The 16,780-nt window shown below is 44.2% G+C and overlaps 1 protein-coding gene and 1 pseudogene across 1 annotated transcript; one reads left to right on the top strand and one right to left on the bottom strand.

The window, feature by feature from the left end:
- Nucleotides 1-10,954: 10,954 nt before the first annotated feature.
- LOC145858557 (uncharacterized) lies at nt 10,955-12,619 on the top strand (annotated as a pseudogene).
- Nucleotides 12,620-13,238: 619 nt separating this feature from the next.
- On the bottom strand, nt 13,239-16,267 carry LOC106561216 (glycine cleavage system H protein, mitochondrial). Its single transcript, XM_014124931.3, has 5 exons — nt 16,068-16,267; nt 15,786-15,865; nt 15,395-15,458; nt 15,132-15,263; nt 13,239-14,249 (listed from the first exon to the last, which is right to left on the bottom strand). The coding sequence occupies exons 1-5, from the start codon at nt 16,216-16,218 to the stop codon at nt 14,152-14,154; spliced, it is 525 nt and encodes a 174-aa protein (XP_013980406.2). The 5' UTR covers nt 16,219-16,267; the 3' UTR covers nt 13,239-14,151.
- Between the last annotated feature and the right edge of the window lie 513 nt (nt 16,268-16,780).

The raw sequence follows: 16,780 nt of genomic DNA, 5'->3' as shown, positions 1-16,780 counted from the left end.
TGGATGTGTTATGGGGGAATATACCTTTAAGCTCCATACACAGGTTCCTTTCCAGTATCAAGTGTTCTTCCAGATTGAGATGCTGGTAATATCCTTGTTAGAATGATTGATTGTCTCTGACACATTTTAATTACGGCCAAGTTAAATGGATTGGCTGGCGGACTATAAAACATTGCTGTTTAATAACGAGATGCTTTTTTTCATTTTTTCTTCATCCAATCCCATTCCTGCTGGCCGCACCAAATGAGTCTCACCGTTTAATGATATGCAAATGAAATTCGCATGAACCCTATGATCCTGTGTGATGATTAAACTAAGATGGCGTTGGCTGCTGAGCTTCTGCAAGTATTACATATATTCCTTGTGTGCTTGAAGCAGAAAAGGCCACCAGTCTGGGGAGAGCAGGTGCTTGATGGAGAAATGACACTATAGTCTTGTGTTCTGCTATAAACATGTACCAATCCTTTATCAGAACATGTTCAATGGTATTGGTGAGATCATACTGTAGGTAAAACCAGATTTGCATCCCCTCTCCATCTCTCCCTCCCCCACCTCTCCCTCCATTAGACTGTGTCTAGCTCCTCCTCTCCTGTCGTTTATTGCACTGTATTTGCATAATGAAGGCTGCGATTAATTAAGATCCCACAGGAGTCTGGAGGGAGGGAGAGATGGCGGGAGTAAAATGAGTGGTAGGGAGGGGATAGAAGGAGGGAGGGGATGAAGAGAGGGAAGAGGTTGATCCACTGCTCGTTAGTCTCCAGATAATCTCTGCACCCATAAATAAAATCTCAGGTAATTGGGTCAGCTGCAATGCGATTCACTTCTGTGCACATACATGTTAGAAATTGAGTTCTGGCAAAAATGAAGTCCCCCCCCCCCCCCCACACACACACACACAAACACACACACGCAAACCAGCCAAGGTGAAGCAGTTTAAGCCCGTCTTCAACCAGTCATGATAAATCCAAATAACCAGTGAAGAAAAAACAAAAAACGGAACTACTGCTGCGTGATCTCACACTGTCACACATCCCTTTTAGTCCTGGCAGATTCTCTCTGTCTACACGCACAATCTCCAGACATTAGCATATCCAGTCACGTCCAACCATGTGGCACGGTTTAGGGGTGTGAGTTGGGGTGAGGTGGTGGGGAGCAGGGTGAGGAAAATGTTGCAGAGCGATTAAATCACTAATTATGATTGGCTGTTGAAATTAGTCCGTCACTGTTCATTATCAACAGAGGAGATAACCAGACACATACAGCAGCGCCTACTGCCTGGTTCTGCTTGTGTCTGTGATCTGGCCTTTGGACTGCAGCAATCTGGCTGGTACGGAAATAACACACATGGTGAATCCCAAAAGTTTCAAATCCATCTTCTCATTGATTCCTCCATCCTTGTTTTCTCTGTGAACTTGAAATCCATCTTCTCATTGATTCCTTCATCCTTGTTTTCTCTGTGAACTTGAAATCCATCTTCTCATTGATTCCTCCATCCTTGTTTTCTCTGTGAACTTGAAATCCATCTTCTCATTGATTCCTCCATCCTTGTTTTCTCTGTGAACTTGAAATCCATAACAAGTCAACATATTTAAGATCTCATTATTCTTCTGTTGTAAATGTTCCCTCAGTCTGATACACCATACACTCTTAGAACCTAAAAGGAAACCTAGAACCTAAAAGGTGTCTTTGGCTGTCCCCATAGGAGAACCCTTTGAAGAACCTTATTGGTTCCAGGTAGAACCCTTTTGGTTGCAGGTGTAACCCTTTTGGGTTTCATGTAGAACCCTCTGTAGAAAGGAATCAAAAAGGATTCTCCGATGGAGACAGCCGAAGAACCCTTTTGGAACCCTTTTTTCTAAGAGTGTAGGAGATTTCCAACACAGGGGTTCAGTGTTCGCTGCTTAGCGGTTCAGATACTGAGAGAAGAGAGGGAGGTACTAGTATAGAGGAAGTAGCAGTCTCATCCCTCTCCTTATTGCTGTACTCCTGGGTTCATGAGGATATTGTGCCGCCCCCCCCCCATGCCTTTGCCACTCACTGGTTGTTGGTTGTTGTTGACATTTCGATCCCGTCTGAAGAGTTGTATTGACTTAGCGGACTAAAACGTTTTGATCCCGTCTGAAGAGTTGCATTGACTTAGCGGACTAAAACGTTTTGATCCCGTCTGAAGAGTTGCATTGACTTAGCGGACTAAAACGTTTTGATCCCGTCTGAAGAGTTGCATTGACTTAGCGGACTAAAACGTTTTGATCCCGTCTGAAGAGTTGCATTGACTTAGCGGACTAAAACGTTTTGATCCCGTCTGAAGAGTTGCATTGACTTAGCGGACTAAAACGTTTTGATCCCGTCTGAAGAGTTGCATTGACTTAGCGGACTAAAACGTTTTGATCCCGTCTGAAGAGTTGCATTGACTTAGCGGACTAAAACGTTTTGATCCCGTCTGAAGAGTTGCATTGACTTAGCGGACTAAAACGTTTTGATCCCGTCTGAAGAGTTGCATTGACTTAGCGGACTAAAACGTTTTGATCCCGTCTGAAGAGTTGCATTGACTTAGCGGACTAAAACGTTTTGATCCCCAGGTTCGAACCTGTCAGTCACATAAGCATGTGAAAGCTATTTCTTTAGTGTTTAACCAGCCTGTTAGCGGCCGTAAGCATCTGTTGTGTTGTGTTGTGTTTGGTGCAGTGCCAACTCTGTCTTTCTCCCCTGGTGTAGTGCCAACTCTTGGTCTGCCACCCCCCCCCCCCCCCCCCTCCCCCCCGCTGAAAGATGCCATCGCTGGGAAGCTGGCAACCGTTGCCCTGGCACTCCTGGCCAGATTTGTCCAAACAATCCAACAAACAAACAAACATTGAATAGCGATGAATCCTCTCTAGTGAATCTCCTCTCTCCAAATGAGACATTTCTCTGCTGCTAGCTCCGTTGTTTTTGAGCGTGTCACGGCAGCTGGATGGAATGTCATCCACTAGCTGGCACAGGGAGGAGAGAGCGATGGGAGCAGAGAAAGAGAGGAGGATGGAGGGAGTGGACACTTTGTTGATGGTATGGTGCCTGTCCTCCGAACGCCAGCTGCCATTGATGTGACTCTCAAATCGCCCGGCAGAGTCCATGTTCTTCATCGTCCTCCTTTTCATCCCTCCATCCTCACCCTAATTTCTCTACTTCCTCTCTTCATCCTCCTGGATCTAGTCGTCTTGTTTCGGCTACCCTCCAGGGGTCTCAAGGGCTCTTCCTTATGTCCTCCTCCATCCTCTGCATCTCCTCTTTATCTTTTTTTAACCTTCATTTACCCAGGTATGTCAATTGCGAACATTTTTTGTTGTTGCAATGACGACCTCTAAATCTGAGTATCTTGTCTGTCTTTGGGCATTGGTGTAGCAATGTGAAAGAGTCTCTCTGTTCCTTATCCTGGCCCCTCTACACCACCCTCCCCATGCCAGTGTGTGGGAACCAGCCCTGAGTGGATGGCACCGTGCCAACCTCATTCGCAGCTCCTCTATCCACCGCCCTCTTTCCCCCGTCTGTCTCCCTCCCTCTATATCTCCCTGCCTCTTTCTCTGTCTCTCCCTCTATATATCTCTCTGTCTCTCTGTGTCTGTCTCTCTGTCTGCCTTTGTCTCTCTGTTTTTCTGTCTCTGTCTGTCCCTGTCTCTGTCTGTCTCTATGTCTCTCTCTTCCCAGCTCCTTGTGTGTTGAGTTCAGCTGAAGCCCTGAAGGTAGTTTGATTACCCCCTCCCTCTGGGGTATATATAACATACAGCACACAATAAACACATGCACCAGGAATCCAGGAAAGGAATCCCAGATCACACACACACACACACACACACACACACACACACACAAACATGCGTAAGCGCACACACATACCCACACACACACGCATGCACACACACACACTTCCTTGTGTTGTTCCCTTCCTCATATTGTTTTTCCTTTAAACTCTCCTTTATCCTCAAACAAAGCTTACTATAATAGATGGTTATTATGCTAATGAATATCATGTATGTAGTCATGTAGTGAAAGTAGTGAATATGCAAATGAAGTGTGAAATTTATGCAAGGCTGGAGGGGGAGGAACTCTACTTCTGTTCTATGCTCCAGTATTGCACACCTACATTCTCTCTCTCCTTTCCTTCAGCCTCCATTCTCTCTCTCTTTTCCTTCATCCACCATCCTCTCTCTCCTTTCCTTCATCCTCCATCCTCTCTCTCCTTTCCTTCAGCCTCCATCCTCTCTCGCCTTTCCTTCAGCCTCCATCTCCTTTCCTTCATCCTCCATCCTCTCTCTCCTTTCCTTCAGCCTCCATCCTCTCTCTCCTTTCCTTCAGCCTCCATCCTCTCTCGCCTTTCCTTCAGCCTCCATCTCCTTTCCTTCATCCTCCATCCTCTCTCTCCTTTCCTTCATCCTCCATCCTCTCTCTCCTTTCCTTCATCCCCTCTCTCTTCTAATTTATCTCCTTTTCTCTACCCTCCATTTTATCACACACATCTCCTTTTCCATTCTTCTTTTGTCAAGCCTCTGTATTATCTTCATAGCCACGGGATGTAATGGTGCTGAGGGTGCTGCAGCACCCCCTGACAAATTGAAAATAATAATAACAATAATAATAATGAAAAAAAAGATGAGTCTTGTGTGAAATAGGGCTTTATTAATCCTGTTTGAGTGGCCAAATTCCCCCCCCCCCCCACCCCCCCTAAAATACTTCCTGCAGCTATGACTATCTTCCTTCATTCTCTCTTTCTCTACTGTCCTCTTTCTCTTCCTGTCCCCTCCACCCCTTCCTTCTCTCAAAGCATTCAGAAAGGGATGGTCTCTCATATCCAACCTCTGTTCTCCTCTCCTCACCTCTCCTCTATTTTCATTTCCTCTCCCTCCTCTCTTCCTCACTCTATTTCTGCTCTCTAAACATCCCTACAGTGATCCACAAAACCAACAGCTGAGTGTTTGATCAGGAATATGAACCCAACCTCCACTGTGTGTGTTTCTGTGTGTGTACAGTATGTTAATGTTTCTGCTTCTGACGGTGTGTGTGTATGTTAATGTTTCTGCTCCTAACGGTGTGTGTGTATGTTAATATTTCTGCTTCTGATGGTGTGTGTGTATGTTAATGTTTCTGCTTCTGCTTCTGACGGTGTGTGTGTATGTTAATGTTTCTGCTTCTGACGGTGTGTGTGTATTCCTGTAATCTTATTATGCTGTTCACGTAGATGGCAGAGTGTGTTGCTATGGCGGTTGCTATAGGGCTAGGTGGTCCCGTCGAGCATACATCACAGCTAGACTTCTTCTCTGATACCTGGCAATGAAGATATGTGTTCTCCCCGTTTTATAGCTAGACTTCAGCTCTGATACCTGGCAATGAAGATATGTGTTCTCCCCATTTTATAGCTAGACTTCAGCTCTGATACCTGGCAATGAGTGATGTGTTCTCCCTGTTTTATAGCTAGACTTCAGCTCTGATACCTGGCAATGAAGATATGTGTTCTCCCTGTTTTATAGCTAGACTTCAGCTCTGATACCTGGCAATGAAGATATGTGTTCTCCCCATTTTATAGCTAGACTTCAGCTCTGATACCTGGCAATGAGTGATGTGTTCTCCCTGTTTTATAGCTAGACTTCAGCTCTGATACCTGGCAATGAAGATATGTGTTCTCCCTGTTTTATAGCTAGACTTCTTCTCTGATACCTGGCAATGAAGATATGTGTTCTCCCTGTTTTATAGCTAGACTTCTTCTCTGATACCTGGCAATGAAGATATGTGTTCTCCCTGTTTTATAGCTAGACTTCAGCTCTGATACCTGGCAATGAAGATATGTGTTCTCCCCGTTTTATAGCTAGACTTCAGCTCTGATACCTGGCAATGAGTGATGTGTTCTCCCTGTTTTATAGCTAGACTTCAGCTCTGATACCTGGCAATGAAGATATGTGTTCTCCCTGTTTTATAGCTAGACTTCTTCTCTGATACCTGGCAATGAAGATATGTGTTCTCCCCGTTTTATAGCTAGACTTCAGCTCTGATACCTGGCAATGAAGATATGTGTTCTCCCCATTTTATAGCTAGACTTCAGCTCTGATAAATGTCAATGAAGATATGTGTTCTCCCTGTTTTATAGCTAGACTTCAGCTCTGATACCTGGCAATGAGTGATGTGTTCTCCCCATTTTATAGCTAGACTTCAGCTCTGATAAATGTCAATGAAGATATGTGTTCTCCCTGTTTTATAGCTAGACTTCAGCTCTGATACCTGGCAATGAAGATATGTGTTCTCCCTGTTTTATAGCTAGACTTCAGCTCTGATACCTGGCAATGAAGATATGTGTTCTCCCCATTTTATAGCTAGACTTCAGCTCTGATACCTGGCAATGAAGATATGTGTTCTCCCTGTTTTATAGCTAGACTTCAGCTCTGATACCTGGCAATGAAGTGATGTGTTCTCCCCATTTTATAGCTAGACTTCAGCTCTGATACCTGGCAATGAAGATATGTGTTCTCCCTGTTTTATAGCTAGACTTCAGCTCTGATACCTGGCAATGAGTGATGTGTTCTCCCTGTTTTATAGCTAGACTTCAGCTCTGATACCTGGCAATGAGTGATGTGTTCTCCCTGTTTTATAGCTAGACTTCAGCTCTGATAAATGTCAATGAAGATATGTGTTCTCCCTGTTTTATAGCTAGACTTCAGCTCTGATACCTGGCAATGAAGATATGTGTTCTCCCTGTTTTATAGCTAGACTTCAGCTCTGATACCTGGCAATGAGTGATGTGTTCTCCCTGTTTTATAGCTAGACTTCAGCTCTGATACCTGGCAATGAAGTGATGTGTTCTCCCTGTTTTATAGCTAGACTTCAGCTCTGATACCTGGCAATGAAGATATGTGTTCTCCCTGTTTTATAGCTAGACTTCAGCTCTGATACCTGGCAATGAAGATATGTGTTCTCCATGTGTCTCTTCACCTCCATTAACCCCTCAGCCTCTCTCTGTCCTCCTGCTTACCTACATTAACCCCTCAGCCTCTCTCTGTCCTCCTGCTTACCTCCATTAACCCCTCAGCCTCTCTCTGTCCTCCTGCTTACCTACATTAACCCCTCAGCCTCTCTCTGTCCTCCTGCTTACCTACATTAACCCCTCAGCCTCTCTCTGTCCTCCTGCTTACCTACATTAACCTCTCAGCCTCTCTCTGTCCTCCTGCTTACCTACATTAACCCCTCAGCCTCTCTCTGTCCTCCTGCTTACCTACATTAACCCCTCAGCCTCTCTCTGTCCTCCTGCTTACCTACATTAACCTCTCAGCCTCTCTCTGTCCTCCTGCTTACCTACATTAACCCCTCAGCCTCTCTCTGTCCTCCTGCTTACCTACATTAACCCCTCAGCCTCTCTCTGTCCTCCTGCTTACCTACATTAACCCCACAGCCTCTCTCTGTCCTCCTGCTTACCTATATTAACCCCTCAGCCTCTCTCTGTCCTCCTGCTTCCCTACCTTAACCCCTCAGCTTCTCTCTGTCCTCCTGCTTACCTACATTAACCCCTCAGCCTCTCTCTGTCCTCCTGCTTACCTACATTAACCCCACAGCCTCTCTCTGTCCTCCTGCTTACCTCCATTAACCCCTCAGCCTCTCTCTGTCCTCCTGCTTACCTATATTAACCCCTCAGCCTCTCTCTGTCCTCCTGCTTACCTACATTAACCCCTCAGCCTCTCTCTGTCCTCCTGCTTACCTACATTAACCCCTCAGCTTCTCTCTGTCCTCCTGCTTACCTACATTAACCCCTCAGCCTCTCTCTGTCCTCCTGCTTACCTACATTAACCCCACAGCCTCTCTCTGTCCTCCTGCTTACCTACATTAACCCCTCAGCCTCTCTCTGTCCTCCTGTTCTCCACCAGCTGATTCACTCAATGCTTCTAAAGAGCTATCGACCACTGTGGGAAAACAGAGGAGAGACGGAGAGGTAGAGGGAGAAGTAAAGAGAGAGGAGAAAGGGTGAGAGAGAACAAGAGAGAGGATAGGTGAATGGGAAAGTCTTTGCTATCATGGACCAAGTGCCGAATTGGGATATTATGGTTCAGGTTATGTATTTATGTACCGTAACCATGGTTATGGTGAAGAAATAAAAATATTCCTCCTGCTGTGGGAGGAGGATGCAATCGTGTGTATTTGGTCCCTCCCCTCTCCCTCGTGTTTCTACATGGCAGACCTCCCTAATGTGATAACTGTGTCTGCATGTCTGATTTACACCAAGAGAGAGTACATAGCCAGTGTTTAATTACTGTGTGTGTGTGTGTGTGTGTGTGTGTGTGTGTGTGTGTGTGTGTGTGTGTGTGTGTGTGTGTGTGTGTGTGTGTGTGTGTGTGTGTGTGTGTGTGTGTGTGTGTACGCACGCACGCGCGGGCCTGTGTGTCGGAATGATTTATGAGTTGCAAATAGCTATTCCAGTGGCCCGTTTCTCCTCACTTAGTTTTTAATCTGTCTTTACATGAATTCTCCTGGAGATGTTATGGTGATTTTATAGGGGCGTGCACGTGTGTACCTGTGTGTTAAAGAGACAGAGCTGTGGACATGTGTCCTGTTGGCAGGACAAAGACTTGGAGGTACAGCGCAACACTATTGTCTGCTCATTTACTCGTAATCTCTCTCCCTTCTCTCTCTCTTGCTCTCCTCTCATCTCCCGTCCTCACCTCCTCTCTTCTTTTTTCACCTTTCTCTCTGTCTCTCTCTTTGATCTCTTAGGTATGTATTCAAAACAGATATTTATTGATAGCACAAGACAGAAGACTGAAACAGCAGGTCAATGTGTTTAGCCTGAGGGCAGATTGGTCCATTCACTGATCTGTCTGTTAGTGGGAAACTGAGAGAAGCCAGCTAATCTCCCCCTGTTCTCTATTGATCACACACTTAGAGACTACATACCCTGTCTAAACACTATTGATCTCTCTCTCCCTCTCCCTCTCCCTCTCCCGCATCCTTTCAGTATAGTACGAGGATCAAGAGAATAAATGAAGGTTATGAAAGTTGGTGGGAGAGGTTGTAGGATGGCTAGACTGGATGATGATGATAATTATGATGATTTGATTTGTCTTTAGTGTGGAGAGGGGAGCTGAGGGGTACTCTGGAGCACCATGAGCGTAGAAAATGACTCATGGCTGTCATATTTTAGACTTGTGTGCACTCTACTGGTCAAAATGTTGCATTGCATAGCATCAGATTACAAAACAGTGTTGGACTGTGTTTGTTTACCCTCCTGTTGTGTTTGTTTCATGTTCATTAATTCTGTGTTCCCGGTTCAAAATGACCACCCCATTATGGCTGATTATAAATCCATAATAATACATATATTATCACCTAATGTTGTGTTAGATCTTTATATCAACTTAAGTTTTTGTGAACATTACACGTTTTGAACTTCATTTGCGATTTATCTTTGCTATTTATGGCCTGTAGGCGTCATTGACCTGAGCGCATACAACTAGTTTTTGAGTAAAAAAAGCATAATGTATGGATTATTTTGACTATAACAAATACTCAGATGAAACATATTGTGCTATTTATCACAGACTACTGTCACATCCTGACCAGTAAAGAGGTTATTTGTTACTGTAGTTTGGTCAGGACGTGGCAGGGGGTGTTTGTTTAATGTGTTTCGGGGTTTGTTGGGCAATGTTCTATGTTAGTCTATTTCTGTGTCTAGTTTATCTATTTCTATAATTAGTTTATTGGTTTGACCTTCAATTGGAGGCAGCTGTTTCTCATTGCCTCTAATTGAAGGTCCTATTTAGTAGGGGTGTTTTTTCATGGGTTTTTGTGGGTAGTTGTTCCTTGTGTAGTTGTGTTCCTTACAGGACTGTTTCTCATTGTTGTATTAAGTGTTTTGTTGCGTTTTCTTCTTCATTAATAAAAGAAGATGAGCATTCACATTCCCGCTGCGCCTTGGTACCATCTTTACGACGAACGTGACAACTACTTTGTGTCAAAGTTTAAAGACTCTCTCCTCCTCACCAGTGTCATGATCAAAGATATGATCAAGAGCCTCACATACAGTATACCGTTTGGTCATTGTGCTGCCACAGAATGAATTGTGAGCAAGGCCTCAAAAAAGCTTTATATACCAGAGCTGCAAGAAAACTTCTATATATTAGTTGAAACAATGTTGCGATTGTTTGTGAGAATGCCAACAGGTGTGGTTCCCGTGGGGGAAAGATTCTATTGGGGAAAGGTTCCCGTGGGGGTTGCGATGGAAGCCAAGAAGGGGAATGAGGTGTGTGTGTGTGTGTGTGTGTGTGTGTGTGTGTGTGTGTGTGTGTGTGTGTGTGTGTGTGTGTGTGTGTGTGTGTGTGCTCGCTCAAACACACATTTATACACTAATTGTAGTCTCACCCATTCATTTCTAATGACCAAAAGTTAAATAAAACAACCAACATTTTATGAAAATCATCCAAATGTATTTTGTATGTTCAGATGCCCTGTGTGGGCAAAGTCATGGAACCTTATGACAATCAGATTAAATTTACTACATTTTCTTTCAGAGAGAAAACTTGTAAATTGGTCCAATTCGACCAGAACACAGCAGGAGGGTTAACTAGCGATCAGCTGTTGAGTAAATCGTTCATGTTTCACTAGATAGCACAGCCACAAAGTAAAAATTGTCTATATCGTAAAGATTAATTAAAACAAAAATAGCTTTTAGGTCATAATTTAAGGTTAGACATAAGGTTAGCAGTGTGGTTAAGGTTAGGGTTAGGTTTAAAATCAAATTTTAAGAAAATAAATGTAGAAATAGGCGGGGTTTATGTCTTTGTGGCTGTGGTAACTACTGACGACCCAGCCTACTCGCTTCTCTCCTACTATCACCAGAATTGATAATCGAAAAACTCATGAAAAATTCAAAGAAATGTACATTTAACAATGTCTTTTCATGGATGATTATGACTCATTCTAGATATACACTTTGGATATTCAAAATATTATGGCAGTGTCAGTTACAGTAGTTTTTTCGCTGTGGGACGTGAAAGGGGCACGCTGCCGACCCCCCCAAGTTCATACAAAAACTTTCCTGGAAGGACCTGGCCTACTGGCAGCTAACACTGTTCCCTGACCTGCCTTGGGAACCACTGAGACAAGGTAAGGACAGTGTTAACACTGATCCTTTTCCTGGGTTGTATCCAATGAAAGCAGAACACTCACTCGCTTCCTGGTTTCTGTCCAATCAGGCCCTTCGGTGGAGCAGCGAGCAGGATCATCTGAAGGCACGGCAGAGAGGCAGGACAGGTTGGGGTGGGCAACTCCAGTACTCGAGGGCCTGATTGGTCACACCTTTTCTCCATCCCTCGCAAACACAGCTGATTAATCAAATTGCATTCTAAACTGAAGATCATGATTAGGTGATTATTGGAGTCAGGTGTGTTATTTGGGTCTGGGGAAAAACTGTGACACCAATCAGGCCCTTGACGACTGGAACTGCCCAACCCTGCGTATAGTAGACAGCTGTGGCTGACTGAATGGATGAACAACTATCTTTCCTCATAGTTTACCTCCATCTACCATGGCAGGAGGGATACTGCTGGTTCCAGGTGAAACACACACACCAGAATATAGAGGTTTGTCTGTTTAATTAATTCACATTTTACTGTGTGTGTAAGACACCCTGGTAGATGCTGATGTGGCCATAGATGCCGTGATGTGGCAGAATGGAGGCATGTGTGGTCTGGACCACTGAAACTTTGTCATGCATCTTGTTGACGCGGCCATGACCTGTGACCCTAACGGAAGTTACGCCAGGACGTGGTGCCCTGAGCTGGCTGCTGTGCCTGATGACTTCATGCACAAACCCTGTAAGTGTCCAGCCTCCATGCTGCACTGCGCCACACCGGTGAGACAAGAGCACCAGCCTTATCCTAACCTATACCCTTACCATAGAGTTACCCTTATCTTACCAGATTTACTCTAACCTCATTGTAATAACCGTACCCTAGCCTTAACCTAACCTTACCGTAGTTACCATAACCCTACCATAGCCTTGCTCCTAAGTTAACTCAACTCTCATGTTTTCTCTGTATAGAATTGTGAGTGTTACATTTCCCTTATTGCTCTACACTGACAGATCTGGAGGAAAGGAGCCACTCTCTGCAGGACGTGAAGTTGGTGTGGAGGCATTTTGAGGAGCACGTGGACCCCCGTTCGGGGTGCGACCTGGTCCCCCCCCCGCCTGGTCTCGGAGGCCCAGGGTGTGCATCAACTCACTGCTTCTATTGTATCGTGACTCATGAGTGGTCCTCAATACTGTTTTTCCTGTTTGATTTCTTTCCTTGCCTAAATGTTTTTTTTTAATGCCTTGAGCCATTTTATAATGGTGTATTTTATGTACAAATGTCACGCTGTGAATTTTGCTAAATTGAGTGAGTGACAACTTCTCTCTCAGGGAGGTGTGGTCAACACAGATAGGCAGTTCCTCCTGCCTGTCATCACCCGCATGGAGTTCAAACACCAATCAGATGATCCAGACGCTGCCTCTAACCCCCATGTGAGTCGCAGGTGGGATGAGACCATCGCCTTCCTGAACCAGACAGACTTCATGGCCAGTGTGATGAATGAGGGGAGGGAGAGACAGGAGAGAGACCAGAGAAAGATATAGACTGGCACACCTCCATATGGCCCGGGGAAGGGTTAGGAGGACCCCTGCTGCTAAGGCCAGGTTATCCTCTGTGCCTAGGGGAGTGGCTACGTTTCACAGATGACCAAGAGGGCAGGGGTTAAAGATCAGCCAAAGACTACACTGATAGAACTATTACAAAACTGGGTACCACATCATGGGTTAGAGGTTAAGGGTACACCTAGTCAGTTGTACAACTGAATGCATTCAACTGCAATGTGTCTTCCACATCTAACACAAACTCCTCTGAATCAGAGGTGGGGGGGGGGGGCTGCCTTAATCGACATCCATTTTATTTGTGCGGGAACAGTGTGGTTAGTCTGTAACAAGGACAAACTGCTGTTTAAATGTATTGGTTTACATTTTAGTCCTTTACCAGTCATTTAAGATAATTCAGTAATGCAGGCTGAATCAACTGCAAGCACTGCTACTAGTTGTGTTAAAGTGCAATATTTGTACTAAGGAATTCAAGCAAATATAAACATCAATGAGATACAATCTTTAAGTACTGTCTTTCCAAACTAGTATCAGAGGCTACACAGACATCTCAGGGGGGGGGATGAAGTGGACAGGACTTGCACTAAGTAAACACACAAGGAAGTGCAAGTCAAGAGTTTTATTTGTTCGTAATCTTCAGTGCCAGTACATGCTGTGCATACAGACGCACAACAACATACAGTAGAAACCAGCCTGCTCCAGATCCAAAGTGCTTTATTATTAGCCCTTCCCCTACCAGATGGACTGATCCAGACAGCTGTATTTGATAGTCCTCAGAATTGCACTATTTTTCCCAGTACTGTTCAGTCTTGACACTGTATTCATAACCAAGTGGGAAGGTGGTATTTACCACATACAACTGGGAAAGAAATCCACTTAAACCCCCCTACACAATGTAATTGCAAGTGAGAAACTCATCTATCATCCCATTTCTAAACGAGTTAAAAGGATGTAATACATCCAACTGGTATTTACGATTTCACAACTGGTATAATTAACCTCACTTAATTATGAATGCAGCATAAGTTTCTCATCCCCTGTGCTTGGGGAAGGCTTTGAGTGGAAGACTGAGGATTAATCTTAAGTCTTTTCCTCAATTCTTTGTGTCCTTAACTCCTCAAAACATCAAAATGAAACCCTCTAATGTTTTAAGGAGGTGGAGAAAGGACACAAGGAATCAAGGATAAGACTTGATTCAGCCAGGGAATGCTTCAGGACTCGTACAGTATCACTCTACATCAGCCACATACAGTACGTCATGCCACGTGTGTAAGACATTTGCTCCCAGCATCCCCATTAGGTCATAGTCATTACCAGTACACTAAAGACTTAACATTCAGACCACAATAACACTGGCAAGTCAATATGGATGAGCTCTGCTGCTCCTCTGGCATTTCTGGTGGTTTCCCGGTGTAGTGTCACATCTGACTCCCGGCACAACTGGTGCACTTCCTCTCTAGTAGGGATTGCTAGGCAGGCGAGGGGGTGGGGGTGATAAGGGTTGCGTCTAGGCCGCGCTAGTCTTCTATGGATCTGATGTATCTCTCATAAGCCTTCTCATCCATCAGAGCATCCAGCTCCTTAGGGTTAGCAATGGTCATCTTCATCAGCCATCCTGTCCCAGCAAGGATTAGAAGTCAGAGGTGAGCCTAGTCACAGGCCTTGTTTGAATATTATTTCTAAAATAATCACTGATGTGTGTTTGTGTGCGTGTCAAGAATGCGTGTAGACTAGTGTATGCATATACAGTGAGCTTAAAGTATTGGTACGGTGACAATTTTGTTTTGGCTCTGTACTCCAGCAATTTGGATTTGAAATGATACAACGACTATGAGGTTAAACTGCAGACTATCAGCTTTAATTTGAGGGTATTTTTATTCATATTGGTAGACCGTTTGGAAATTACTTAACTTTTGGTACAGTCTTCCCCCCATTTTAGGGGACCAAAGGTATTGGGACAAATTCACTTATGTGTATTAAAGTAGTCAAAAGTTAAGTATTTGGTCCCATAATCATAACATGCAATGCCACATCAAGCTTGTGACTACAAATTTGTTGGATGGATTTGTTGTCCGTTTTGGTTGGGTTTCAGATTATTTTGTGTCCAATAGAAATGAATGGTGAATAACAGTCATTTTAGAGTGACTTATTGTAAATAAGAATACATGTTTCTAAACTCTCCTACATTAATGTGGATGCTACCATGATTACGGATAATCCTGAATGAATCGTGAATAATAAGTGAGAAAGCTACAGAAGCACAAATCTCTTGTATATTTGTGCGTCTAACAAATGCTGTCATTTGTAAACGGTTCACCCGATATGGATGAAAATACCCTCAAATTAAAACAGACAGTCTGCACTCTAACCTCAGTCATTGTATCACTTCAAATACAAAGTTATGGAGTTCAGAGCCAAAACAGCAAAAAATGTGTCACTGTCCCAATACTTTTGGAGCTCACTATGTCTGCGGGCGGGTGTGTGTATGTGTGCTCACCGTCTTTGTAGCAGGACTTGTTGACGAGGCTGGGGTTGTCTGCCAGGAGTGTGTTGACCTCTGTGACTTCCCCGGTTAGAGGAGAGTACAGCTCACTGGCTGCCTTCACACTCTCCAATGCTCCAAATTCATCTAAAAAGAGGACAGCGATAGGCCAGGTCATGAACAGGTCTTGAGGAAGGCAAGATTTACTAGTATAACCCAAGATGACCAGTATCATGTTACCATCCACACAAGTCTGTAGGGTAGTAACTGCTGCTTACCAGTCTGTGCCAGCTGTGTGCCAACCTCTGGTAGTCCACAGTACACCACATCTCCTAGAGCCTCCTGCAGGACACACAGATTTATATTTGACCAATTAAATGAGCTGTGTCCACCCAGCAAACTCATTGGATAACACAGGGCAGGCATTTTGTTAGTCGTCACTCAAATGGGAGGGGCTGAAGCTCATTGGCTACAACTCTAATTGCTAGGGGATGTAGTGAAAATGGCATTGCACAGATTCAAGAAAAGTCACTTTCATGGCTAATTTTGCATGTATGAACTACACATTGACACATCCAGCCCAAAACAGGTTTAAATAATTTCTTTGTCACTCAAGTACCGAAACATGTCTTTAAGAACCAGTGGTAGCATGCCTCGAGAACAACCCACCTGAGCAAATTTGCTGATGCCAACCGTCCCTACTTCTCCCTCTACTCGTATCCATTCGTGTTTGTCTGTGAATTTAAGAGCTGTGGAATTCAGGCGAAAATTGCAATTAGTTCGAGTAGTTACACAGAAGTTGACAAACCTAAAAACAGTTATTAGTCTACACGCTTAGCTAACTAGCTACGTTATGTCCGTGCTATGCAAAACAAGAACGTCCTTGTTATGAACTAGCTAACGATAGCGTGTTAGCTAGCCACCTGTGTTGCGAGGTCCACAACCAAGTACCTGATGAGAGTCGGGTGGTAGTGAACAGAGTCCGTAGTACATATGCCCTGGATACCAGCCGTGAGGGAGTTAGCTGTGCCGAACTGTAGAGAAAGGGCATGGCAGAGGTAAAGTTGGAAGACAAGCAACGTAGCATTACCCACGTAGCCATTTTCGTCGCGTCTTTACAACTGCAATGGCAGTCACGTTTATTATACGTCATCATCACGGATGCCACTTGGGGCATGGCACAAAGTGGTGGAAGTTCGGATACAAATATACTTGTTGCGTTCCAATGTGTTATGTAAAAAAAAAAGCATGATTGTATTACATGTATAATACAGATCGGCCTACGTCCACAGAGTAAAATATGAATACTTTTTTTTTCAATATGGTCAATGGGATTAGAGGAGAGAGGCTTCAGGGGCTACCAGTAGAGGGCAGATAGAGAGTATACTGGAGAAAGAAAGAGAATGGGAGAGAAAGAGACTGTAAGTGAGTATTAAATAGGCTTTGCTGGTCCAATCCCTCAGCAACTGTCACAAGCACTAATCATCTGCAGATGATGTTCATGAAAATGGCCCTAGCAACCCAGTCACTCTCCCCTCAGTCAATGGTTTCAGCAGAGTACAGAGTTACATTTATGTAACCTGCCTACAAAATACAGTCTGAGACTAATAACACACACCCCTCACCATGGAGATACTGGGAAAGTGTGTTTTACAGCTCCCCAC

This window comes from Salmo salar, chromosome 10, assembly GCF_965601325.2.
Source record: "Salmo salar chromosome 10, fSalSal1, whole genome shotgun sequence".
Taxonomy (NCBI): Eukaryota; Metazoa; Chordata; class Actinopteri; order Salmoniformes; family Salmonidae; genus Salmo; species Salmo salar.
Note: the sequence above shows the minus strand (reverse complement) of the source record. Positions and strands in the feature narration are given on the sequence as shown.

Bases quoted from the DNA above. Each gene is read 5' to 3' on its own strand.
- LOC106561216 (XM_014124931.3), bottom strand. From the start codon at position 16,218: ATGGCTACGTGGGTAATGCTACGTTGCTTGTCTTCCAACTTTACCTCT. The intron at 15,866-16,067 runs GTACTTGGTTGT...TGAATTCCACAG, and splicing joins TACCACCCGACTCTCATCAG to CTCTTAAATTCACAGACAAA. The intron at 14,250-15,131 runs GTGAGCACACAT...TTGCTGGGACAG, and splicing joins CAAGTCCTGCTACAAAGACG to GATGGCTGATGAAGATGACC.